The 26,639-nt window shown below is 55.3% G+C and overlaps 2 protein-coding genes across 9 annotated transcripts; both read right to left on the reverse strand.

Moving 5' to 3' along the window:
- Positions 1–3,682: 3,682 nt before the first annotated feature.
- Positions 3,683–16,783, reverse strand: SLC29A1 (solute carrier family 29 member 1 (Augustine blood group)). 8 transcript variants are annotated; one of them, XM_079935328.1, is made up of 13 exons: positions 16,384–16,783; positions 10,179–10,260; positions 8,217–8,298; positions 7,900–8,102; positions 7,656–7,795; positions 7,239–7,373; positions 7,047–7,144; positions 6,821–6,899; positions 6,281–6,378; positions 5,671–5,779; positions 5,337–5,422; positions 4,712–4,911; positions 3,683–4,387 (listed from the first exon to the last, which is right to left on the reverse strand). In XM_079935328.1, the coding sequence occupies exons 2-13, from the start codon at positions 10,205–10,207 to the stop codon at positions 4,276–4,278; spliced, it is 1,371 nt and encodes a 456-aa protein (XP_079791454.1). In that variant the 5' UTR covers positions 10,208–10,260; positions 16,384–16,783; the 3' UTR covers positions 3,683–4,275. The 8 variants fall into 8 exon arrangements, with proteins under 8 accessions (XP_079791454.1, XP_079791452.1, XP_079791453.1 ...); XM_079935326.1 differs by lacking the exon at positions 16,384–16,783 and adding an exon at positions 16,254–16,271; XM_079935327.1 differs by lacking the exon at positions 16,384–16,783 and adding an exon at positions 16,100–16,115.
- Positions 16,784–18,168: 1,385 nt separating this feature from the next.
- On the reverse strand, positions 18,169–19,108 carry MYMX (myomixer, myoblast fusion factor; the record flags this gene model as incomplete). Its single annotated transcript, XM_079933511.1, has 2 exons — positions 19,095–19,108; positions 18,169–18,482 (listed from the first exon to the last, which is right to left on the reverse strand). Exon 2 carries the CDS (start codon positions 18,421–18,423, stop codon positions 18,169–18,171), a length of 255 nt encoding a protein of 84 aa, XP_079789637.1. The 5' UTR covers positions 18,424–18,482; positions 19,095–19,108.
- Positions 19,109–26,639: the final 7,531 nt, after the last annotated feature.

Below are 26,639 nucleotides of genomic sequence, written 5' to 3' on the forward strand. Positions count from 1 at the left end.
TCCTTTAAACTTTTCAGCCTCGGTTTTCTGGACTAAAACAGGCATGGCAATAGTCAGCACTCCATAGGATTATTAGATCAGTGGAGTCAGTATATGTACGAGTAGCGACAGGTGAACGTTATTCATTAACTCAGTGGAGTTTCACAACCGGGAGAGGTAGGCAAGGCAAGTAGTATTACCCCTGCTTTACAATTAAGCGGCTCCGAGATGGAAAGTGCCTGGCTCAAGGTCACCCGGACTTAAGGGTCAGTAGAGTCTGGACCCCCATCTGCCAGGGGTCAGATGAGAGGGGCTGCGTGGATAGAGGCTGCGCTCCGGCCAGGGGGAGCGCGCGTCACGGGTGACGTCACTTCCCCCTCTAGCGGCGGGCGGGGCTGAGCAGAACCCAGGTTCCCCTCGTTCGCGCCCCGGTCCTGAGGTTCTCGGCTGTCCCGCCCGAAGGCTGTGGCCGTTCGCACTTGGCTGGGGTGAAGGAAATGAGGCCTGGTTCTCGAAGCTTTGGGGGCTGAAGATGCGGGGGAGGGGGCTGAACGGCATGCAAGGGGAGCAGCGAGCCCACCAGGCTGAGGTCATCCTAATGACTCTTGGCACCACGTGTCTCTAGGGTCCTCATCTCCTGCACCCAGGCTCTGCCGCAGACCCCCTTAATTTCCTTAGCAAGCCGTACATGTTACCCCGTTTAAAGAACAAGGGATCTGGGCCACAGAGGATATAGGTGGCTCGTGCAAGGTGACACAACTGGTACTTGGCAGGCCCAAAATGGAATCCTAGGCTCTGAATCTGAACCATCACCCAACCCGCAGGAAGGCATGGGAGGGGGTAGCTGTCATGAGCAGAAGCCCCTGCTTTGTGGGGTCCCGCTGACTCATTTAGCACTTGCCCGGCTGTCTGGAGCCAGAACGTCAGGGGCTGACTGGCAGGTAGCACCAGGACCGCCGAAGCTGTGAGGGGCTCTAGTGAGCACATGTTCTCCCAGAGGGCACCCGTGCAGGAAGCCAGGTCGGGCGGAGATGAGCTGGAGAAGCCAAGCTGCGACAAAGGCCCCTGATGCGTTGGGGGGCGGAGCAGGGGGAACGCCGGCTTTGCCCATCTCCACACTCACTGCCAACCTGCCCCAAGAACCAGCCTGGCCCCTCTCCCTCCGACTGCCACTCTTCCAGTGTCAGGACTTGGGTTTCAGGCGGGGCCTGCCGGCCACAGCCGGGCTATCTCTTTAAGGTGACTCTGCACTTCTCTGCTCACATCCATTTTGAATCCCTATCAGAGTTTAACATCCTGAGGATAATTTTCCCAATAATTGGGGGTTTCCTGTCAAGCACCTGCTCCCACCATACTCTTTCCATGTTCACCCCAAAGAATACAAACACAGGTATATTGCAATTCATCCGTTATACCCGACGCTTCACTTCTATTTTTAAGGACGACTGCTAATTTTACTGGGGCTCTTAGCTTTTCAAGTTTCAAGCTGCAACAATTCACCATATTAGGATTAAACAAGAGGGAAATTTGTGTTGCAGTGACAGCCACTCCAGGGAATACAGCCGCCTAATACATGGGGCAGAAATGTCGCACGGGAGGAAGGTGACGACCAGCACAAGTTTAGCCCTTGCCCACCTTACAGGGGAAAAGTGGTGAGGCCCCAGAGCGGCCTGCTTCCCACAGGCGGTGTTGTCTGCAGAGCGCCCCCCTGTGGCCGGGGGCTATCACTGCAGTTGGGTCGGCAGGAGCTACTTTTTTTTTTTTTTTTTTTGCTGTACGCGGGCCTCTCACTGTTGTGGCCTCTCCCGTTGCAGAGCACAGGCTCCGGACGCGCAGGCTCAGCGGCCATGGCTCACGGCCCCAGCCGCTCCGCAGCATGTGGGATCTTCCCGGACCAGGGCACGAACCCGTGACCCCTGCATCGGCAGGTGGACTCTCAACCACTGCGTCACCAGGGAAGCCCTGGCAGGAGCTACTTTTCCTAACCCCTCAGAGCTCCCCATTCTCAGGTGAGGACACTGAGGGCGTGAGTGACACGAGTGAGACTCATGTTTTTTGGCATTTGCATTAGAAAAAAAATTGGAAGAGTCTAGTCACTTTCTTCATCAATTCCAGTTCAGAAAGATGCGACTGTAATCTAAATTTGTCCTTCAAGCCATTGCTGGAGTTGTGAGAAACCTACTTAACACTCATCTCTATCTCATGGGAACAGGCATTGAAATGAGTGCTACCACACAGCTGGAATCTGGCCTGTGAAGACTGTGAGTCTGGACAAACAGATGCAAGGAAGCAAACATCTTCGAGTACGTCTGGGAGCTTAAAGAGTGAAAACAGAGAATGTAGACCCAAACCTGAAAAACATGACAGTCTGGTAACTGGAGTTAAGAGCATAGTCACAGTTACAAAAGTTCTGAGGTGCAGAGGGAGAAGCAATGGTAGAAACTGGCTGTCGCTGGTGGTGGTAATCAGGAAATGTTTGGCGCGCCCCAGGGAGAGACCCGCCTGTGACTAAATATGTTTTCAGCTTATTCTGCTGCCGTGTGTGGGATGGGCTGCAGGAGACCTGGCAGGAGTCCTGAAAGGCCAGGCAGGAGGCAAGAAGCGACCCAGGGAAGAAGCACAGGGTCCCTGAGGGGCTGTGGTGCTGAGGAAGGAACGCAGTAGGACTCTCGGAAGTTGAGATGGAGTGAGAGGGAGCAGAGCAAGGGTGCAGTTGTCTCTCCGCCTCGTGGGCAAAGGGCACCGCAGGGACGAGAGAACACTCAGGGCGCCCTCTGCTTTTGAAACTGATAGGAAAGAACACCTTGTTTTCCACCAACCTCAGATTCTGTACCCTGGTTTGGCGTGTACCCTGGGGTATTTCTGTGGACTCCAGTTCCCCCTATGATGATATATTTAACTCCCCTGTTAGGACTTCAGAGCTCATCAAAAGCCCTTAAAAATGTGCTAACAGCCCTTAATGAAGCCTGACGCCTTCAATTAAACTGTCAGAAATAAAGCCCGGACAGCAGTGCCAAGGGTGTGGGGGGTGGGGGCGGTGGCAGCCCAGAGGCCAGAGCTCCGGTTTCATTTCCTATCTGCAAGAGTCCTTTTTGAGAAGGGGGACCCAGCAGTATGGCCCCCTCCACCGATGCCTCTCATGGTCCCAAGCCACCGCACACCTCCCTTGGCCAAAGTTTGGGAAGAGAAAGGGGGCCCAGCTTCCCTGAGGACACACAGGCCCCTTGTTCGCCAAGAAGTCTGCCTTGACTTCGGTGTCAGGGCCGAGTGCCAGGCAGGGCAGAACCTTTGGGCTGCAGCCTCTTCCTGCTGGGAAGGTGGGAGCGCAGCCAGGAGCTTGGGGGGACAGGGTGGTAGAGCTGGTCATTTGTAGAGAACTCAGTCCCCGGGCTGCGGGGTGAGGACAGAGTAGAGGGGGTGACACTGAAGACAAAAGGAAGATGGGGCACTGTCTCCACCCCCAGGCCTATGAAACAAGGGATGAACCGGCAAAGGAAAATGGCCTTCCTCTGTCTCGGCCAACAGTCTGGGTGTCCTGGCTCCAGGCCTGTCCCTCCTCTGCGGCCCCAGCAGGAGGTACTGTAGTCACTCTGAAACTAAGAGGACCAACACCCACCCTCACCCCCCTGTCTTGGACCCCGGCCCAGTGCTGGCCAAGGCCCATCTGGGTCAGGCTCATCCCCCCAGACTCTCCAGGGCATGAAGCCATGGCTGGAGCACACAGGGAGCCATGGAGAGGGGGAAAAAAAAAAAAAAAGAGTTTATTTAATCAGAGAGCCTTTGAAGGCACCTGGTTTGAGTGTAAAAAAAAAAGTCAGTAAAATGGCGACTGTACACGGTTCATGATGGGCAAGAACATGGGGAGGTGGAGGGAAGAGGCACATGGGGAGAAGGGGGCAGAAGTATCAGATAAGACTTCAGAACAAGCAGTCCTGACCCCTAGCCACCCCTGGTACAGGCAAACAGGTAGACACATGACACACACTGAGACTAGGAGCCTCTGCCGCTCTGCCAGGCAGGGATTGATCAGAGCCAAGTGCGGGGGCGGGTGGGGGGAGCACATGAGCAGACACAGAGGCCGTGTCCCCTCCCTCAACTCTGACTCTCAGGCCCACACTGTCCCCACCGTCCATCCTCAGAGGCTCTCTCCTCCAGGCCTGGATGCTGGGCCCAGCACAGGCCGTGAGACAGCAGAAGTCGGCTAGGAAAGAAAACCTCCAGAGGACCCCTGCCCATCCCTGAAGGAGAAGGAGGGCAGGAGCAGGCGGCCGGTGCCATCCTTCCGTCCATCCTCGGTCACACGATTGCCCGGAACAGGAAGGAGAAGACAGCCCCCAGCGCCAGGCCCAGAGACAAAAAGAAGGCCATGATGGCTCCGGCCGTCTCTGCCTCGGCTGGCTTCACTTTCCTAAAGGAGGGAGGGCGAGCCTACCTTAGGATGGCCCCTACCCCAGCTCCACCCAGAGCATCTAATTCTGCTTACCCACCTGTCGTACTTCCCCTCTTGGGGGGATGTGTACTGGGGCTGTCTCTACCTTTCCCTGGGAGCCCCTCCCTCACCCGACCCCTCTCCTACCCACCACTGCCTGGGACCCTAGGGCCAGCGGGCTCCTCTCAGCCTGGAAACCCTGAGCTCCAGGATCAGGAATCTTCTTTTGCCCTCTCTCCCTCTACTGAGTGTCCCCCATTGGAGCACTAGCCCCCTCCTGAGACCACCACACTCCCCACTCACTTGGGCCCAAAGCACATGCAGAGACTGGCGAGATAGCCGTTGGAGAAGGCGAAGGCAGCCATGAAGAAGATGAACCAGGCATCGTGCTCAAAGACCACGGCCAGGTTGTGGCGGGGATGGACGTTACACAGCAGCAGCAGAGGCACGAAGGCCAGCCGGGCCAGCACCAGGATCGGCAGCCAGCGGCTGTCCTTCCCAGGCTGCGGAGACCAGGCAGTGTCTCAGTCAGGCTGCGCCAGCCCCCAGGGCACACCCAGGCCCCCAACCAAGGCCCCCAGGGCTCCATTTGGGGTCCCTCAGGATCTGAACTGAAATCTCAAAGCCTAGTTACCCTTCAGGGGTACTGCCTGGGAGGGGGCATGACAGAGCCTTCTAGAGTGCTGGCCATGTTCTATATCTTGACCTGGGTGGTGCTTATCAGGGGGGTGTGTATGTTTGCTTGTGTGTGTATATACAGTCATTAAACTGTACACCTACAACTTGTACGCCTTACTGTACGTAGATTGTGTCTTGGTTTTTAAAAAAGCATGGTCGCCTTTCCACCATACTTTCTTGGTTCCCTCTCTGGGTCTCAAGCTGGACTCTCCCCTCTCACAGGGTCTTGGTGCCCCCTTCCTTCACTTACCCACATGGTGAAGGCTGTGAGGCTCCGGCCCAGCCAGTCAAAGATATTGAAAGTCAGGAAACAGGACACAGGAATGAAGTAGTCTCCTGGAAGAGAAAGAGTAGATTAGGGAACCGTTAGCAGGTCCAAGAGAGGCAGACTCTACAACCCTGACCCTCACTGGGACTCAGTTTTCCCAGCTATAAAATGGAGAAGATGCTTCCAGCCCAGGGAAGGGCAAATGGACCAGGAGAGCCTGGCTGGGGAGACAGCAGTCCAAGCTCCCCTTCCCTGGAGTCCTAGCCCTGCTGGAGCCCCTGTCCTTCCCCATCCTGGGAACCCATAGGGTCCTCACTCCAGGCGCTGGTGCCCGCAATGCTGGACTTGACCTCGGCAGCCACGGCAGGAAACATCCCAATAGTGATGGTGAAGACGAAGCAGACGGAGAGAGCCGGGACTAAGATCTGGAGGAAAGGGACTCAGGTCTGTGTCTTCATGGCGGTTGTGCGTCATGAAAGAACCAAGATTCCCCAACACACACACAGACACACACACACACAGACACACACACACACACACACACACACACACACACACACACACACGAGAATCCAGGAAAGTGGCCAGTCTCCAGTCAGAAAGGGAGGGGATGGGGTCTTCCCAGGTGGTCCAGTGTGTAAGACTCCGCGCTCCCAATGCAGGGGGCCCGGGTTCCATCCCTGGTCGGGGAACTAGATCCCGCATGCATGCCTCAACTAAGAAGCCTGCATGATGCAACAAAGATCCCATGTGCCGCAACTAAGACCCGGAGCAGCCAAAATAAATAAATAATTAATAAATTAAAAAAAAAAAAAGAAAGGGAGAGGATGGGCAGTGCCGGGAAGGGGGAGGGTGGGGTGGGGAAAGGAACAAAAGGGGAGAAAGAGGGTGAGGGGTAGAAGGCAGGATGCCCAAGCCCCACATACGTTTTTGAGGATGGCGCAGACAGAGTGGCTTCCGTCGGCGGGCTGAGAGTTGGGGGCTGAAACTCCGGCCTCCTCTTGGCCTGCTTTTGACTTGTCTCCTGGGGGGTGACAGGTGGTGGAAGGATCTTCAAGTTGTGGGAAGGACAGGGCAACAGATGACACAATCCCCGAAAGGGCTGGGGTCAGCTGAGGGTGGACATTCCCTTAACCAGTGCACAGCCGCGCCCTGACACTTAGCCCAGACGGCCTTCGAACTCCCACTGTGCAAGTCCCCTGACCTCTCCCAGGAGCCTCAGGTCAGGTTACGCCCTGTCCGAGAATCTGAAATTGCTTCCCAATGTCCTCAGGCGTTCAAGGCCACCCAGGATCTCCCCCCAGCTTCTCTATCCCAGCCCCTATTTACTACTGTGACCCCTCACCCCTTCCCTGATCCCTCTCGCCTCTGGCATCACTGCAGCACGCTCATTCTTGCCCTCAGCTCATGCTGCCTCCCTGCTGGGCAGACTGTCCTCCACCCCAGCTTCCTCAGTCTCTTCAGACCTTTGCTAATGAGGTCCAGCTTGGTCTCCTGCTCCCCGGGCCCTTCGAGCTTGAGTTGCTGGTAATAGCGGTAGAATTCCTATCAAGTGAGGGAGACCAGGAAGGTGGATTCAGAAGCGGAATCTCCAGAATCTCCACCTCCCCCAGGTTTCACACCCATAACACCCTTGATCTGGAGTCCTGGACCCGCCCTAGACCCCAAACCCAGTGTTGTCCAAGAGCTCACCAGCCTCGGCAGGCCCAGATAACAGGCGATCGTCAGAATGATAACCCCACAGGCTGTGATAAAATAGCCAAAGGCACTTTCCGACAGCTCCGAGCCACCTGGGGTGGAGGGTGTCAGCGATCAGAGACAGGCCCCCTCCCTTCTCCCCACAACAACAACCAGGGCGACAGGCAGACAGATGGCAAGACTTACTGGCGATGGCGCAGATCATGGCCACAGAGGCAAAGAAGCCTGCCAGGCCCTGACCACTCATGATGGGGGCTGTGTAGCTGGCGGGCAGGAGGCCGGCCAGGCCAAACAGGCTGCCCTGCAGGATGGCACCGAACGCTGGGGAACAGGGTGGGCATCAGCAGGGGAGGGAGGAGCCGGGTGGGTGGCCGGGGCCCCTGCAATTCCTGCTTTACTCCCAGTAAGTCTTGACGCTGAGCGGCCCTTCTCTCCCCACTCCCAGGGCCTCCTCTCCCACACCTGGTCCATGCCCGCTCAGGCTTCTGAATCCTGACCACCCAGAGGGAGGAAGAGATGTCTCTCTGGCCAACTGTGGGTGTGAAAGAAAGGGCAGGTATGTGGGAAGATCTCTGCCCCAGGTCCCCACCCAGCCCGGCTTACAATTAATGAGCATGATCTTCATCATGGTGACGACAAAGAAGGGCAGAGCATCCATGGGCACCTTCACCAGGATGGCAGTGATCAGGAACACCAACAGGATGGCCACCAGGCTGCCCAGGATCCGCACAGCCTGGGGGATCCTGCCAGAGAGGCCACGACGGCAGAGACGGGTGGTAAAGCCAGGGGCTCAGCCCAGGGAGGGCACGAGGCAGCGAGCGGTCAGGGTGGGGGCCCGGGCACTCACCTCTGATGCAGGAAGGAGTTGAGGCAGGTGAACAGCAGTAGGGGCAGCATGGCACATAAGGTCATGACGTTGTTGAAGATGGCGCTGAGATAGTTGCGCTCTGGCAAGGGTGCTGAGGGGCCGGCCGAAGCCTGGACGTCCTCGCTCGGTTCAGCAGGGACCAAGGACGCGTTCTGGGACATGTCCAGGCGGTTTGTGAAATACTGTGAGGGTTGCACAGAGGAGTGTTAGAACCTCTCTCCCCATGACCACAGCACAGATCCAGGCCCTACGTGCCCAGTGGACATGCCCCTGGGAGCCCATCCCCCACATCTCACCGCAGTGGCTGTCATGAAAAAATTCCAGGGCAGCAGCGTCCCCAGACCCAGCATGAAGAAGATAAGCCAGACGGCTTTGTACCTGGGGATGGGAGAGGAAAGTGAGGCCAGGTGACTCACCATCCCACCCTCCTTCCCAAATCAAACCTGGGGCAGCCCCCTCCCCTTCCATCTCTCCAGCTGTCCCAGGGCACAGGGCATGCGTCCTCCTATTTGTGTATGTATGTGGAGCGAGAGGTGGCCTGGGATGGGGGAGAGGGCACAGATGAGTCCCGAGAGGGAAGGGGACCAGGGACATAGGACCGAAGGGCATGGCCCAAAGGACCATTCTCAGCCCCAAAGACTCAGGGGACGCTGCAGGCTTGGGAACCAGTGTGACCCACACATCCGGAGGTGGTTTTGGAAATCCTGCTAAAGGCTAGGGGTGGGAGGGTGAGTGAGAAAGCAAACACAATTCTTCCACCCCCGCCAGGCAGGCTGGAAGTGATTACACTGTCAGGGCAGGGCTGCGTGGCTCTCCAAAGAGGATTCTGAGGTCAGGAAACTCCCAGACCATTCTGGATCTAGGAGGGCAGGCAGGCAGGGAGCCTTGGGACATCTGGGAAGTGAGGGAGCTGTTTTTTCCTGGCCTAGACAGGACCAGCTTTGTAGTTTGCACCACGTAGGAGAGGCCAGGAGGGACCAGGCCACTGGACATCATCTGGGCCCCCGAGGGTAAATAAGCACCACCCAGCCTAGGCCAGGTCACTGCCCCAAGCCCCACCCCTCAGGGCCTGTTTGCGACGGGACAGCTTTCCCCAGACAGCCCTGGGCGCTCCCACTGTGGTCTCCACCTGTGTCTGCCATACTTTCCCCAGAGCCCACACCCGCTTTCTTCACAGAGCTGGCAGGGACAAGCCCAAGGCAACGAGCAGACGGGTCTAGCCAGAGCGCAGGGCCTGGCCGCACCAGCTGGAGGCCTGGGTAGGCACCCCAAGTGGGCAGGTCTGAGCCCTGACAAGTTCAGCCCCCCCAACTCCCTCATATATTCCCCACCTTGAGGAAGAGAGGTGAGGCCTTGATCGAGAGGCCCAAAGGAAGGGAGCATTCCCAGCCAAGGTCCCAGAGGACAGAGGGCCAGAGTGGGGCTGGGTGAGTGCCACAAGGCCAGTGGAGAAGGGGAAGGGGTTCAGAGAGCTGCCACCAGATGGGGGTGCTGGGATAGGGCGGCAGGCAGCCTGGGAACAAAAGACACTGCGGAGGGAATCAACCAAACAGCTTGGGGCCTGTACTTACTATGTGTCCTTAAATTCCCTCCCACCCAAGTAAACCTCACGTCTCTTTTACAGGTGGGAGATGGTTTCAGAGACATAAAGCTAAGTGCCCAAGGTCCCACAGCTAGAAGTGGCCTAGTTCCATGGCCTTTGGCACAGGGGGACAGGATGGGCAGGGGAGCGGTGATGGGATTGGGGGGCCCGGGTGGAAGGCTGTTTTGGACCCCAGGCACGGCTTCATCAACTTTTTGGGGGCCTAGACTCCTGGGAGAACTTGCATCCAGCTACAACCTCTTCCCCCAAAACACACATGCGTGATCATGGATGCAGGTCTAACCGGAGGGAACTCCTCGGCTCCGGAGGTGGGGAAGTGAAAGGGAGGTCAGAGTGAGGATCAGGGTGAGGCAGAGGCCAGCTCAGAAACGAGGGGTGCTGCCAGATATCTCCCCACGGTGCTGGCAGGAGCTGGAAGCTGCTGAGCACTGGAAACTCTGACAGGCCAGGGAGGGGCTGCTGCCCCCATCAGCACCCATCAGCACCCAGCCACAGCACGAAGGGCCCCCACCCCTGATGCAGACCCGACTCATAGCTACCTCATAGCCGGAAGGCCCGCCAGTGGTGGCAACCCCAAATTCCAAGGCATATGGCATCCAGCCTCCTGGAGACCCCTTTCCACTCCCCTGGATTCACAGCCCAGGTCCCCCAGTACCTGTCCTGAGGCTGGTGACTGGTTGTCATGGTGACGGTGTTCTTGGTTATGCCTGGCTGATAGCCTCCTCCCTCGGTGCTTGCTGGGGGCAGAAGCAGTATGAGGTCCTGTCTCGGCCCTGCTTCCCCACAGGCCTCTTCAGACTCTTGGTTGGGGGGTGAGGAGGGCAGGGCAGACAGAACGGGCAGGCTGAAGAGTCCGGAAAGCCCCACTCCCGGCCCTGCCTCTCAGGACTGCTCCCTCTGACCCCTTGGGCCTGGCCCACTGGGCCCCCCTGCCTGCTCAGGCTCTACCTGGCTCCCGGCCTGGCCTGGCCGCTGCCACCGCTATTTTTATCCAGCAGTTGAAGCAGTTTGTAAGCAGGGAAACAGGAGGGTGGAGCGCAGGAGGGAAGGAGGAGGAGGTATGGTTGAGAGGGAGAGAAGAACAGCTAAACGCAGGGGAGACAGCGGGAGGGGTCAGGGACAGTGATGACAATGAAGTGGGGACAGAAGGAGGGAAACAGAAAGGAGATAAGAGCGAGAGGATAGGGGGAGGGAAGAGGGAGGACACAAAACAAACAGATCCGCAGAAGCAGCAGCCTCAGGGGTGACGACCGAGGCCAAACCAGCGAGGCCTCCCTCCCCAGCTCTCTCTGCAAGTCTGACCTCTCTGCACTCCCAGGGAGCCCCTGGGCTCATGGTTAGGGTGGGATTTGGAGAGCCTGTCCCCTCCTGGGGGCACCCCAGACTCCAGCCTCTCTGCTGGTGGCACCCTAACCATCCTTTCCAGCCACTGCCCAGAGGCTCCCTGGTTCCTGGCCAGTCTTCCAGGAACATACTTCAGGATGTGTGTGGGGACCCAGCCTCTCCCCTGACCCCCAGTCCTGGCCACAGGGTCATCCCATCCCCCCCGGATTCCTCTCTGACTCACTCCCATGTCCTCTTCCCCTTTCTGAGAACAAAGTTGGAGGGAAGACTGGAGGGATGGGAGCAGAGGCTGCCTAGTCCCCAGGCATCCAGCCTCCTCCCTCAGTATCCCTTCCCTGCTCAGGCAGGGAGAGGCTCCCTGGCACCAGCAGAGGAAACAGCTTTCCCTCGGATGGCATAGAAAGCCAGGCAGGCGTGTGCTGGTGTGTCCCCAACGTGTGGGCCTAGCTCTGGAGCCAGCTCTACCGTTCTGGGCGAGGACTGGCTTCCTTGCCCACCAGGACCAGCACTCAGACTTGCCCAGACTTGCCAGCAGAAGGGTGGGGGCAGAGGGGGCCCGGGCGGTCTGTGGGAGGTGGTCCTAGCTCAGGCTCAGGCAGCAGGCCTTGTCCATGGGCTCCTCCAGAGTAAGGGTCTAGAATGAACGTGGCGGCACAGGGCATATCAGGAGAGAACCCCCCAGGCCTCACTGTGGGAGGGAGCAGCCCCATTCTGAGAAGCCTCCCCACAAACACAACCAGGGAGATAAAACCCAGCCCTGTAGCTTGGGAGATAAGACAGCCAGCAGTCTCGGCAGGGAGCTGAGGGGGTGGGTCAACTCACAGGTGCAGCCAGTGCTCCAGGCCCCAGCCTGAGACCACAGCCCTGGGGACCCCAAGAAAGGACCGCGATGGGCCTTTCTACCCCCCCCCTCCAATAATTCCTCTCAACCCCTCCCTGGGTAAACTCCAGCCTCTCCAAGGCCTTCCTCAGCCCCACAGCCCACATCTGGGCCATAGGACAAGGAGGGGAGGGGCAGACCCACATAGCTCCAGATGGAGGCGCTCTTCCTTTTCACAAATATTTACCGAAGACCTCTGCATGCCAGCCAGGCACTGTTCTAGGCACTTGGGACAGTGGTGAATGACAGTTTATACATTTTCCAGAAGGATGGGGACGAGAGGGCTCTACACTGGGGTGTGGGCAGAGGAAGTGAGGGGAATCCCCAGCTTCTCACCTCACCCTAACCTGTGCTCCATCCTCACCCTCCACAGGCAAGATTCCTGGCAGTAAAGAGCACGTGCAGCTTCAACGCGCAGGCGGGAGATGGGGGGGAGGGTGCGGAGAATAGAGTATCTCCCCTTCCTCAGTAAAATCTCTCTAGGCTCAGAGGAGTATTTCTTTCTGCTACACCCCTGCTCTCTGTTCTCAACTGTCCTCACCCCAGTCCTGGGCACAATTCAACTCCAGGGGCAGCCCGCTGCCCCTGCCCACATCCTGACGTTCAGCCCACCAGCCCAGGTATTTTGTTTTTGTCTGCCTTTGCCCGGCAGCAATTGGGGATTTGAGACCAGCTCAGAGCATCTGGTGCTCCTCAGCCATGCCTTGGCCTGCCGAGATGAGGCCTTGACAGCAGCCACCAAACTGAGCACCTCCCCAACCCCAGGCCCCAAACACCTCTCATGACCCCAGCTTCCAGAGACACCCGTGTGGTGGCATCAAATTCCCCACCTCCTTGGATCCCACATGGGGCCACCACCTGCAGATACCTTTTCCTGCCCTCGGCTGCCCTTGCAACCACCACAAGCTAGTACAAGACTGTCTCCACGAGAACAGACGAGGACAGCTGAAGTTCACAGAGGTTGAGTCATTTGCCAAAGGTAACAGAGCTAGTGAATGGGTGAGCTGGAATTCAAACTCAATGTGCAGCTTACCCTAGGCTCCTTCCTGGGTGGGGAGGAAGGTATAAAGGCTGTTTCCCAGCCAGCCTCTTATACTGGGAGACAGGGTAACTCTACTCCAAGTAAGGGATTAAAAATAAGGTAGGGGTCGAGGTCACCTCCAGCCTGAACTAAGTGTCAGCTGTAAGGCACTCCCCCACCCCATTACACACACATCCTGGCCAGGAGAGCTTACACTGGCAGGAGGACAAGGCAGGAAGGTCTGGAGGTGATTGAGAGGAATGGGCAAAGGGACGGCCCCAAGAGGGGTGAGGGGCAGGGGTGGGACCAGCCCTCCTCCACCACAGCTCTCCCCTGGGAAGAAAATCTGGGGTATGTCTTTGTTCTTTCTCTGAGTGAAGCAAGGGTCCTCTCTCCGGGAATAAATGAGGACGCGCCCAGGAAGGGAGGCCAGGTACACGAGTTCGGCCAATAGAAGGCGGTGGTTAAAGAGACAGCTCCTCCACTCCCATTCCCTGCACCCAACGCAGTTAACGGCGCGGCCCCTCCCCAGTACCAACGACAAGAATTGATCGAGATTAACCTTCAACTCGCCCGCCCCTTGCAGAGGTCAGCTCCGCGACAACCGGTTTCAGGCCCGGGAGCCAAGTCGTCCACGCCCGCTCGGGTCCGGGTCCCCGCAAGGTGCCCCTGCGCCCGTGCCTCGGCGCGCCACGTGCTGCGCGGCTCCGCACGCTCAGCGCGGGGGCGCGGTGGGGCTCAGGTGGGGCCCACCCCGCGTCCCCTCCCCCGGCCGCTCAGCTGCCAGGCCCGGCCTCCCTGCTCTCGTGGCAGGCGGCAAGCGGCGCCTTCCAGCCCGGCGACCCCCGGCCCCCGGTTCCCCGGCCCCCAGTCCCCGGGTAGCACCTGCTGGGAAGGAGTCCTCCCGCGTGGGGTTTGCGCGCTTTCCGTGCCAGTTCCCGCGCCCGCCAAAGCACATTGAAACCCGCCCTCCGTTCGCCCCGCCCCGGCCCGCGCCCGCTCTCCGGCGTCCGCCGAGGCCCAGCCCCCGCCCCCGCCCCCCGCACGCCGGCTGCCGGCTCAGAGGGACCCCCGACCCGAGACCCTCCGCCGCCTGGCCTACACCTTGCACTATTTCTGTAGATAGGACCTCTGGGGGGCGCTGCCACGCCAAACCCTGCCCCATCACGGAGCACGTGGGGCTGGAGGGTATAGCAGCGCACTGGGTACCCCCGGTCTCCGCGCTGGGGTTACACAAACTCCTACACAGCTGTCTCGAGACTCTCCCAGCGACAAACCCGCTCAGACAGATCCGGTCGGCCCCCGCGTCGCCCCTACACCATCTCAGACGTTCTGTTATGGCTCCCCAAGCCCCCTCCCACACCATCTCTTTCACACTGCACCGTTTTCCTTTCCAGCGCCCCCTTCCCTTTTCAGTGCCACTTTCTTCGAGTCAGACTTTCCTTTCCTCTCCCCAGACCCCACGCCGGGGATCCCTCCGACGGAATCAGCATGATGTGTGACCTGGGTTTTCCCACACAGATCCGCTCACCGACAACTTTGACTTAGCGATGTGTGTGGCGTGGTGGGGGGAGCCACAGCCCTGTAGCCCTCTCATGATTCACCCTTTCTAAATCCAGAACATTGGAAAAGCTGAGGCACAGCTGGCAACGGGAAGAGAAAAAGCCCGTAACAGCTTTATAGCCTGAGTGAATCCTATGGTCCTGATACTCAGAGGTGGAAGCCTTGCAGAGCCCCATGTCCTCCCTGGCTGAGGAGGAAGGGGGTGGGCATGCTGAGGAATGATCAGTCCTTCTTGTACCTCCAAGGGAGGGGGAAGGATTCCCTCCTTTTTCGTTGGTCAGTAAATCTAGGGGATGGGGGGATCACTGCCCCTACAGCAGCCCTCACTATAGGAGAACAATCCAAAGGCTAGAGAGATGCTGAGGACAGAAAATCCAATTCACCCCCCACACCCTTGCCCCAGTTACCCAAGAGGCCTGTACCCTGGAGAAGCCATAGGCACTAATTAACAATTAGCAGTACTAACATCGTAGGGATAAGGCAGAGTCACGCCTTCTCTGCAGAGAACAGACTGGGCTCTGACGGGAAGGGTAGTTTTTCTACTTAGGATTGATCCGTGGATGCACCCCAAGATACTCAGAAGGGCTGTTCCCAGCCTACTGGCTCAGGGACCCACAGAGACATGACATACCAACATCTGGTCTTAACCAAACAGAGGGCAGGAAGAGGGGTATGAGTGGTATTTTTCTAGGCACTGCCCCATGCCTTGAGGGCAGCTTCATGTCTGGGTCTCCCTCCCCCCATTCCTACCCTGTGTTTGTCCAGCCTCTCTCTTCCTCTCCTGGCCCTCTTCTCCCCTTTTGCTCGGCCCCTGCCTCTCTCCCCATCCTCACTTCCCGTCTCTAAGTCTGTGGAGGTGGCAGGCCTTCGTGGTCAAATGGATCCCCCAGGCTGGTGGCCATTGGCTGCAGCTGTGTGCAAAGGGGGCTGGAAGTGGAAAGAAACTGGAGGGAAGTGGTGAGGGTCACAGGCCAGACAGCGGAAGGCTGGTTTCCCTCCCCACCCCCGCTGAAGCTCAGCCTGCTCGCTAGATGGCAACAGCCAGGGCTGTTATTGCTGGACAGAAGCCTGTCTGGCACTCTCCCTGCCTGGGCCCCCAGCCAGCACCCACACCCCTCCAGAGCCACCTCCCTACGCAGAGATGGTTGCTGGGTGCCAGGGCCCTCTGCTGGACAGCCCCGACTCACAGTGGCCTGTGCCCTCCAGGCCCAGCCAGTCCTTGTCACCCTCTGCCCAATCTTTTGGCTCCCTCAGGTCCCGGGTACAGGGGTAGGGTGTGAAGGGCTGATCCAGCTGCACCCCACCCCCACTGGATCCCCCACCTATTTGAGCCTGTGGCTTGCCCTGATTCCCTCCTCCCCCTTCCAGGCCCCAAGCCTTCCTCATCACCTCACACAACCAGTCCTATCCTTCCCCAGCCCTGCCTCCATCTGTGTTTGCTGGAAGTGGATTTGCTTGGCTCCGCAGTTTGTCACCAACTCGTCTCGTGACTGTTATGTTCTTAGTCCTGTTTGCGACTCTATCTCTGTGGCCCTCTGGCAGGCTGGGACTAGGGAGAGGCCAGAGAGGCAACTTGCCTGAGTTGCAATATTTAAGGGGGCGCCCAAGTATTCCAGAATCCAGATAAATAACGTTTAAAGGCAATATTTTTTTAAATCAAAGTTAATACAAAAAAAAAAAGAGAAAAAAATCCATGATGAACAAAACATCAACTAAACTAAAGCCAGAATCCGGCCCTCTCAGGGTCGGACACCCTCAAGTCCCTCACCTCTCTTGTGGGTGTGTACGGGGATCAGGGTTCAGGAAGACTGGGCTTGGTTTTCCAGCTTCATTTCTCAGACCTCTGCCCCTATCCTCTGCTCTGGGAAAGTCTCCGACCTTGGAGACAACTGAATGTGGTTAGGGTAGGGTAGTCATCTCACCACGGCCTCCAAAGTCTGGGAAAATGATCTCCTCCGCCACAAACCTCAGTTGCAGACTCCGTTGATTTCCCCCGCCCCACAGCGCAGACCCCGCCCCCTCGCCGCGGCCCCGCCTCTGCTCCCAGCGCACCTGCAGGGACTGCGGAGGGCTCATCCAGAGTCCGGGAGCGCGGACGGAAATTCACAGGCCTCCATTTGGCCTCCTCACTTCGGGACTGGGGCCGTCGTCGTGGCCGGAAACCGCAGTCCGCGCCGCGTCTGACCGGTCTATACCGCCGGGCGGCAAAGGGGCTGCAACGGGCGATCCCGGCGCCAGCCCCGCGCCTCGCGGCTGGCTCGGTCCCGCCGGCGCCGCTCGGGAGTGAGGAGCGCTCCGGAAGGCCGGCGGGAGGGGAGGCCCGGAGCGGGCGAAATAAATAAAGGCGCCCGTGACCCTGGAGGGGACCAGGGGTTCGAATCCCCTTCACCCCGCCCCTCCCCCGGGCCACCTTCCCGAAGAGGTCGAGCACGTGCACTGGCTTTTCAGGACTCCGGGAGGAAGCAGATGGTGCCGGGGTGTGGGGAGGCGGGGGTCTGGCGGAAAAGCCCGCTGGGCCGGCTTGGGGGCCCACAGCTCTGGTCTCGGTTCTTCCCCCAGGCCAACTTTCTGAGGGGTATGCTAACGGGGTGAGGGTCCTGAAAGGAGCCTGTACTCCTCACTTTCCCACTTTGAACCGAGAGCCCAGGACTCGCTGGAGGAGGGTGGGAGGGAGGAGTATTGCATGGGAACCGTAAGCAAATTATCCGGAGGCTGGCATGCAAATACCTCTGACAGCTCTTATTTGATCCCCGAGGGGCCTCCCACTGGGGAGGGGAAATAGGTGAATTCCTCAGATCACACCCCACCCACCCGCTACCCCTTAGATCCCATCCTGAGCAGAGGACCCCTCAGGGGTATGCATTTCTACACTGCTCCTCTGGGCGGCTGCCCACAGGGTCCCTCAGCAAACAAATCTCCCTCTTCCCACACCACTAGCTGCGAAGAGTGTCCACGCTTGCTGGAGGACGTTTACCTCCTTACCCTGAGCTGGCCAGGCAGACCCAAGACTGCTGGTTTACAGTGTAATATACTCAAATTAGGCAAGTGGACGTACAAACCGAGAGGGACAATGGAATAGGTAGCAAAAGGAAGCCTTGAATTGTTTCCCCATCCCACCCTCTGGACAGGTTCGACTGTCATGCAGTGCAGGAGTGTGACAAAGACTGTCAAAGACATCCCAGGCATTCAAAGCAACAAATATTTATTGAGCACCTGCTGTATGTATGCTGGGCTTTGGAGGCAGGACTGACTCCCTAGGGAACCAAGGTCTTACTACTTGGTAAATCACGAGTCAAAGACAGACAGTCTGGATTAGCTAGGTTAAGCATTGTCCCTCATTGGACCTCATGTCCCCATTTGCCTGCGGGTGGGGGTGGCAGAGGGAGGAGAGTCAGTTCCTCTCCCCTCACAGGCCAGAGGTAATTAGAAACGTTCTTGGAAAAAAAATTAAAAGGATGGGACTTCCCTGGCGGTCCAGTGGTTTAAGAGTCTGCACTTCCAATGCAGGGGGTGCAGATTCGATCCCTGGTCCGAAACTAAGATCCCACATGCTGTGCGGCCAAAAAAAAAAAGAAAAGAAAAGTTCTTGGGAAGAATGCAGGGGCAGGGAGGGAGGGATAATGATGGGTTTTCTGCTAAATGCAGAGCATCCTTCCAATCATCTCTGCTGGGAGTCGGGGGCGTGGGGAGGCATGTCCTGGCCGGACCCCTCTCATGCTCTGTCCCCCACCATGTCTTCTGCCCACTGGGCAGGCTGCAGTCAGTGATGGGGCCAGGACTGTCTTACTCCAAAAGAAAGCGTTTCAGTGGATACAGCTGCTACCAGGATTCATGGCCTCATTTTTGGGAGGCTAGCCTGTCCCTCCTCTCCAGGCGGGCCACTCTGGAGGCCTCCCCAGCATCCGGCGGGTGTCTCTGGCTGAGGACAAACAACAGACAGCCCAGCAAAGCCTCTCGCATATCCTGAGAGCCCAGGCGGTGGACCAGCCGGCGCAGCAGGGGCAGGAAGTGCCGGCGGGCAAGGCGGGCAGCAGGCAGCAGCAGGCGGGCCAGCAGCGTCCGCAGCAGCAGCGGGAGCAGCAGAGTGGGCATGGCCAGTGACTTCCAAGGCGATCTAGACTCTAGGCTTGCCTTTCCTGCTCCCTCCTCACCTGGCAAAGACATGAGGTGGGCAGGATTTAACCCCCGCTTTGGTTTATACCCTCCTGCCCCCAGATACCAATTCACGGGTCATTTTTGCTTTCCAGATGCCCTTGCTTTGGGAAGGGTGGCTGGGTCAGGAGGACACTCACCATAGCCCAGATGGAGACAAACAGCGAAGGCAAGAGTAAATTCGGGGCTGGGACCTACAGCTCTCCATTCCCAGCCTCCAGGGGCTCTTACTGTCCCTTAAACCCTCCCTTCCTCTAGTCACCCCCTACTCCTGTGCACTCTCAGTCACCTGACATTCCCTAACCCCTCTCCCTCAATCTAACAGGAGTTCTTCCCTGGGCAATTCTAAGTTTTCTTTTCAGGGACCTTGATCCACCCAAACCAGACACTTCCTACCCTCCCAGTGCCCCACCGCCCACAGCAGCCCAGCTCTCACCAGCAGGGACTGCCGCTTAGCATCAGTGTCCAGCTGAATTTGCCTGCAGGGGCTACAGTCTCACTGGACACTACCCAGGGCGGCCCCACCCAGCTCGGCCCCACCCAGCTCAGCCCCACCCAGGACAGCTTGCCTGGGTTGGGGGAGCAAGGAAGAGACAGCTGTGTTCTGGCACCTGGTATGTGGAGGGATGGGGGCAGCTGGGCTGGAAGAAGTGATGCAGGAATTCCTCCTGCTGGGTGCAGACCTCAGAGTCTGCACTGCACTTTCTAATGGTGTGATCTGAGGCACGTTGATTCTTCTGGGTTCCAGTCCCCTCGTCTGTTACCTCAGTAATTGGGAGGAGTGACTGGAATGAGACAATGTATGAGACCCACTGACCCAAACCTCAGAAGCAGTAAGGTTGCAACCCACACACCGGGCATGCTCAGAGTGGCCGAGATGGAGAATGGATCGGGGCAGGCATTGTGGGCCCTCTCCTGGAATAGAGGCGTGAGGTCACAGTCCATATCATAGCTGGACACAGCTGGGCAGCACTCCCACTCAGGGACGGGAAGAGAGATACCCACGTCAGGACCCTCTTCACCCACGTTTTCTCCCAAAGATTAAATGGAGTTCCATGAGATAGTGAGGGAGAGATGGCCCAGGTTTGTTTTATTTTGTTTTTAAATACCTCATTCTGACATGTACACACTGCTATATTTAAAATAGATAACCAGGGACTTCCCTGGCAGTCCAGTGGTTAAGACCCTGCGTTTCCAATACAGGGGGCACGGGTTCGATCCCTGGTCGGGGAACAAAGATCCCACATGCCACACAGTACATCAATCAATCAATCAATCAATCAATATTTTAAAATAAAACAAAATAAAATAGATAACCAGCAAGGACCTACTGTATAGCACAGGGAACTCTGCTCAATATTCGGTAATAACCTAAATGGGAAAAGAATTTGAAAAAGAGTGGGTACATGTATACGTATAAATGAACCACTTTGCTGTACACCTGCAACTAACACAACATTGTTTATCAACTATACTCCAATATAATATAAAAATTTAAAAAAATAAATAAATTTTTAAAAATACCTCTTTTTTTTGTTTGTTTGTTTTTGGCCGCCCAGCATGTGGGATCCAAGTTCCCTGACCAGGGATCAAACCCGCACCCCCTGCATTGGAAGCACAGAGTCTTAACCACACCCTCATTCTTCTACTTCATAAAATGGGTATAATTTCTGCCTTGATGGACTCACATGAGATAATGGCCATGAAAGGGTTTTATAAGAATAAGGACATGGGAATATGATCGTTTATCATCAACCCACCACCATCCCCCATTAGCATCATCACCATCTCCTAAACCATCAAAGGCCTTGAAGAAAGAAAACTTCCAATTTTGTCGAAAAGGTCTGTCCCCCTTCTTCCTGGAGGAAGCTGGGCCGGGAGAGGAGCCGAAGTACAGATGTGTGGGTTTGGTCTTCCTTTCCCTCCTGTCCCTTCCTGAGGAGCTGTGATGGTCATCCCTGGGCTGTGGGTGGAACGTGTATTGAGTATGTATGTGCGTCATGCCTGTGAGTTCATGATCTCACTCAATTCTCACCATCACTCTGCAGGGGAATGATTATTATGACCTTTGTACAGATAAGGAAACTGAGGTTTAGAGGGGTTAAGCAACTTACCCAGAATTACAGCAAATAAATGGCCGAGTCTCCCCCTCAGACCTGCCCCTCCCTCAGGCTTTCCCCTTATCTGTAAGTGGCAACTGCCTCTTTCTAGTTACTTCTGGCCCAAATCCTGGAATTTATCCTTGACCTCTCTCTTCTTATCACAGTTCACTACCCACATTCGTAAATCCTGGTGGCTCTGCTTTCAAAATATTCAGAATCTCCCCACTTCTCACGAGTGCTGCCCTGACTACCCTCGACTGAGCATTTGTCATCTTTCATCTGAATTATTGTATTAGCCTCCTAATTGGTGTTCCTGTTTCCCTTTTCCACACAGTGACCAGAATGATCTTTCTAAAACATGAGTCAGATCCTGTCCTTTTGGCTCCCTTTTCATTCAGAGTTAAAGCCAAAGGCTTTAATTGTGACCTGTAAGGCCCTCGGTGTCTGACCTCCCCCTGGCTTCCTGATTCAACTTCTAGTCCTTTCCTCTCTCACCCTGCCTGCCCCGCTGGCCTCCTGCTGCTCTTAACTGTCCCCCCTGGCTTCCTGATTCAACTTCTAGTCCTTTCCTCTCTCACCCTGCCTGCCCCCGCTGGCCTCCTGCTGCTCTTAACTGTGCCAGACGTGTTTCCGCCTCAGGGCCTTTGCACGTACTATTGCTCCTGCCTACAAAGCTTTCTCCAGGTATCCACATGTGGCTCCACCTCTCACCTCCTTTAAGTCTTCACCCAGATGTTACCCATCCATCCTATTTAACAGTACATTCCCTCCACCCCATCTCCTGCTGCCTTCTCTCCATCCCCTCCTCTGCTTTATTTATCTCCTCAGCAAATCCTTCTGACAGGCTGTGTATCTTCCTTCCTTACCTTGCTGATTATCTGCCTCCCTCACTAGAATGTAAACTCCATGAGAGTAGGGACTTATGTCTATTTTGTCTGCTGCTCTGTCCCTAGTGCTCGGCAATAAACATTCCTTGTCAGAATAAATAAATAAATAAAGGTTCTGTGATGGGATCCAAACCCAGGCCTGCTTGTCCTAGAGCCTGTGCTACTGAGCCCCAGAACTCTGTGGATCCAAACACATTCCTAGGATGTGTGTGAGTCCTGTGGGCCACAGTCAGCTGGAGAGAGGCATTTGGAGAGGAGGAACTGACCACCACACTGAGCCTAAGGGAGGGGAAGTCAGGTTCCCCCTGGGAACCTACAAAGTATGTAATCTCGAGAGAACCGCGGAGGCCCCCCCCAAGTGCTGACCCAGATCTGCAATGCTGTGACCTTGGGTAAGTTGCACCCCATACCTCCCAGGTCAGTTTCCATTGCTGTGAGATCTTCCAGCTGTGAGATCCTTGGACTCTGCGTCTGGGGCCAGACCTCTGTCCCACCCCTGCTCCCTGAGACAGTAGGGGACGCCAGGGGCCTGGGACAGTAAGGCAGGTAAAGGAAACAGGATGTCGTCTCTGGTAACAATAGGAAACCCCAGAGGGAGTTGGGAAGGGAGGTGGGGGAGGGGCAGCGGCTGTGTCCAGGGCCTGGATCTGGTTTTAGTTTATTCTCTACCCCTCGTCCCCCCCTGGGATTAACTCACTTCTTCATCTCCTTCCCACCTTCACCTGGGATTAATCCCATCCCCCGGCCCGCCCCAAGGCAGAAAAGGATTTCCTCAGCCTTTGCTGGAAAGATAACCACCCCTTCCGGCAACAAAGCTACCAGAGAGCAGCAGTTCCTTCTAGTTCCTGACTTAGCCTTGTGTAATGGATCTTTCACGCACGGTTCTGACCCCTGCCTCCAACACTCTGCTGGCCAGGGAGGAAACTGGTCAAACCTCCTGTTCCTCAAAGGCAATTAAAAAAAAAAAATGTGTTTGGGCGCCAACTTGTGAAGTTGAGGCCTGTGGGCTGAGCAGTAAGTGACCCCTGAGGTCCTCCTTCATGGTCCTCTCCCCAGATCCTCAGGGCCGCACAGAGGTGTCCTGGGGACCCCCCCTCCATACATAGACATCATTTAATTGGGTCATTCATGTCAACAACAAGTGTGTACCTGGTGACGAGGACACAGGACTCACACACCAGCAGTCAGCAGCGTGACAGACAAACAGATGGGCAAACAGGAGGCGGTGGTGAGAGCTGTTAATAGAGCTAATAGGTTCTCGCGAGACCTGAGAACACTGGGCCTTCCACTCCTCCCGCCCCTTTCTGCTGTCTCCATCCAGGGGTTCAAACCATTGTACCGCACAGCCACTCACTCTGCCTGGACCCAAGCAGGGAGGTGAAGAGTGCTTCTGATGGTCACTCCAATCTGGATTCACGTGCCAGCTCTGCGACCCTCTCCGGGCTACTCTGGAGGCTGGAGCACGGACTGCACGCTGTGCAACTGGGGGCAGGAGTGACCCCCCTGGAGTTGTGCTGTGCAGCGGGCCTCCTCCCTAGAATGCGAATCATCATAGAACCTGCCTCTGACAGGATCAAGAGATGGGAGATTACCAAGTCCAGAGCTTGGCTTCTAGAAAGTGTTCAATAAACAAGAGTTTCCTTCCTGATTGGGAGTTTGGGATTAGCAGATGCAAACTATTATATATAGGATGGATAAACAACAAGGTCCTACTGTATAGCACAGGGGACTATATTCACTATCCTGTGATAAACCATAATGGAAAAGAATATGAAAAAGAATATATATATATGTACTGTATAACTGAATCGCTTTGCTGTACAGCAGAAATGAACACAATGTAAATCAACTATATCTCCATAATTTTTTTTTTTTTTTTTTTTGCCACACTAAGATGTGGGATCTTAGTTCCCCAAACTCACACCCCCTGCGTTGGAAGTGTGGGGTCTTAACCACTGGACTGCCAGGGAAATCCCAAAGATTTTTAAAAAATTTACAGAAAACAAGTTGCCTTCCTTCCATATTTTTGGGTTGTCCCTCCCAGCACATCCTATGTCTGAGCCCAGCCCTACTGGCTGCTCCTTGAAGACCTGCTATGAGGCACCCTGACACTCATGAACAGCTACTGAGAGTGGGTGCTGGGGCTCAGGTAACGCCTGAAGAAGCAATGGAGGTGTGCGTCCTGGCTCTGCCATGTTCCAGTGCCCTGTCATCACCCCTGGGGGATCAGCACTGGCTGCAGCCCTTCCCTGTTGTGGGAGGTTGAGGGCAGTGCTGACCCCCCAACAAAGATTCTGAGAAGAGGCCAGGGAGGCCTCATCCAGGGCAGGCAGCACTGCGGGGAGCAGGTGCCGGGGAGCAGGTGTGGAGGCCAGCCAGGTATAGAACGTGTCTGTGGGGAAGGGCAGAGTGCCAGCCCTATCACCACACCTCTCTCCCTGGGACTGTAGTCATTAATCTACCTGAGTGGGGCAATTTTAGGATTTGAGGCCTGAACATGGTGACAACTAAGAGAAAACTGTGGGAACGGCAGGTCCTCTGAGGTTAGAGAGGGACGGTCCCTTCCCATGACCACCATTCCGCTGCCCACCAGTTCCAGGCAACGACAGACCCATGAACAGGCAATTGGGCCGTAAGACGCACACTAGACAGGCTCATAAGACACAAAGAAAAGGGGTCAGGGAGTTGGATGTTGCCTGAAAGAGTAACTAGAGCTGACAGGTGGGGCCCTTCCTTACCCACAAGAACAGCTGCTCTGGCCGGGGAGAGGGAAGCCCAGAGAGGGGCCCGGACAGAATGGAGCTCATTGCCCCCACGGAAACAACTGTGCCTTGCCCCAGACTCAGCTGACGGGCCCCGAGGTGGGAGGTGGGAGCCGTGTCCACTTTGCAAGCCCTCACAGGACTAGTCAGCTGTTGGAGCAGGACAGCTGCCCCCTGGACAGTGGGAGGGGAGGGCGTGGACCAAGGGGCAGGGGTAGGGGGTGAGGACAGACGCGCCTGGCGTAGTTGATGTGGGCACAGTGAAGGGGGAGAGCAGTAAACCCCCCAGGCCCCAGGAACAAATCTAACAAAGACTGAGCAAAACCCTCATGGAGAAAACAGATACAAATTCTTACATAGGGACCAAAAAAGAAGACCTCGTACATGGACATGCCAAGGTAATGGTCAGGAAGGTATTGGGTTAAAAAGATGTTGGTTCTCCCCCAGATGAATCTGGAAATTCGACACGATTCCAACTAACCCAACAGTGTTGTGTTTTTCCTTTCTGGAATTGGGTAAGCTGATCATAAAATTTATATGGGAAGAAAAAGGGCCAAGAAGAGCCGCGTGATGTGAAGAAGGAAAAGAAGGGATACCAATTTGGCCTGAGAGGTACTACTCTGGCCAATCTGGTAATATGGGAATTAAAACCGGCAAAATGTAAGAATCGACGCAGTGACTAAGGAACAGAATAGAGAGCATAGAAACAGACCTAAGGATATACGGTGCAGAGGAGAAATTTCTGGTCAGAGGAGAAATTTCTGGTCAGAGGAGAAGGGAAATACAGGATCAGAAATAGAACTGGGACAGTTGGCCATCTATGAGGGAAAGATAATATTTGACTCTGGCACACCGACTACAAAAATAAATTCCAGTGGCATTAGAGACCTGAATGCGGAAAGTAGAACTATGAAATATAGGACATGATCTTTAGGAATTTGCGATGATAGGGAATTATTTGTTCTATAGATTTTTACAAATCTTTTTGTTAGGGTAATTTTCAAAATTATACAAAAATAGAGATAACAGTATAATGAACCCCCCTGTGTCAATCACCCAGCTTCAGTAATAATTAAAAACTTTTAAATAACAAAAGACACCACAGAGTGAAAGACAGTCCCCCACAGACTGGGAGAAGAGATTTGCAATCCACATAACTGAAAAAGATTCAGTATCAATCATAAATAAAGTACTTTTATAATCAGTAAGAAAAGGACACACACACACCCCCCACAGAAAAGTGAACGGAAGATATGGGCAGGTCATTTCCTGAAGAGGAAACATGAGTGGTCCGTAAATGTGAAAAGCTACTTATCCACATTAGCTCATGGGAAAGTTCAAATATATCCAGAAAGAGCTCTCATTTCACACCCCTCAGAAGCAGAAATTCATGGAGTATTGGACACAACTGTTTTAGAGGGCAATTTGGCAATATCTGGTAAAGCTGGAAACACACATTTCCTTTGGAACTCAGCAATTCTACTTCTAGGTGTGACTCTAGTGGAATTCTCACAGATGTGCACGGGGAGACATGTATGAGGATGTCCCTTCATGGTTTTTGTAATAACAACAACAAAAACTGGAAACAACTTCAATGTCTACCTACAGGAGAACAGAAATGCAAACGTAATCAAAGTGGAGTACTATACAGCAGATGAAATGAATGCACTAACTCATGTATCAACAGGGATATGTTTCAAAAATGTGATGTTAAAGAAAAAATGTGATGTTAAGGTAAAACCAAGTGGCAAAAGAATATGGGTCAAATCATACCAGGTATGTAAAAATGCAGGACACACGAGCAATAGGATATGTTCTTGTGGGTACATACCTACGTATGCCCGTGTAGTAAAAGTAAAAACATAGATGGGAGAGACAGGACTCCAGAGGAATAGCTCCCTCTAGGGGAGAAGGGACAGGAAATGATAGGTGTGGGGAGGGGATTATAGCAGTGTCTCTAATGTATTATCCCTTTAAAAAAAAAAAACATGAAGAAAACTAGGGACTTCCGTGGCGGTCCAGTGGTTGAGACTCTTCGCTTCCACTGCAGGGGGCATGGGTTCGAGCCCGGGTCAGGAAACTAAGAGCCTGCATGCTGCACAGTGCGGCCAATAAATAAATCAACAAACAAAAATTTAAAAATGAAGAAAGCTAAAGGAAATACGGCAAAATGTTAACACTGTCTAATCTTGGTGGTGAGTACATGGTTGAATTCTGTTACACTACAGAATTGCTGTCCTCTGCATCTTTTTTTATTCTCCATATCTATCATTTAATAATGGAACATACATTGGTCCCCTTCACCTCTACCCTTTTTCTCTGGACCTCTCTAAGTCTCTTCCATCTTTTGCCCTCTCTTTCCCTCCCAACCTCCCACAAGTTTCTGGCCCCCCAGAAGTAAAGGC

The sequence above is a fragment of the Stenella coeruleoalba genome (genome assembly GCF_951394435.1).
Source record: "Stenella coeruleoalba genome assembly, chromosome: 10".
Taxonomy (NCBI): Eukaryota; Metazoa; Chordata; class Mammalia; order Artiodactyla; family Delphinidae; genus Stenella; species Stenella coeruleoalba.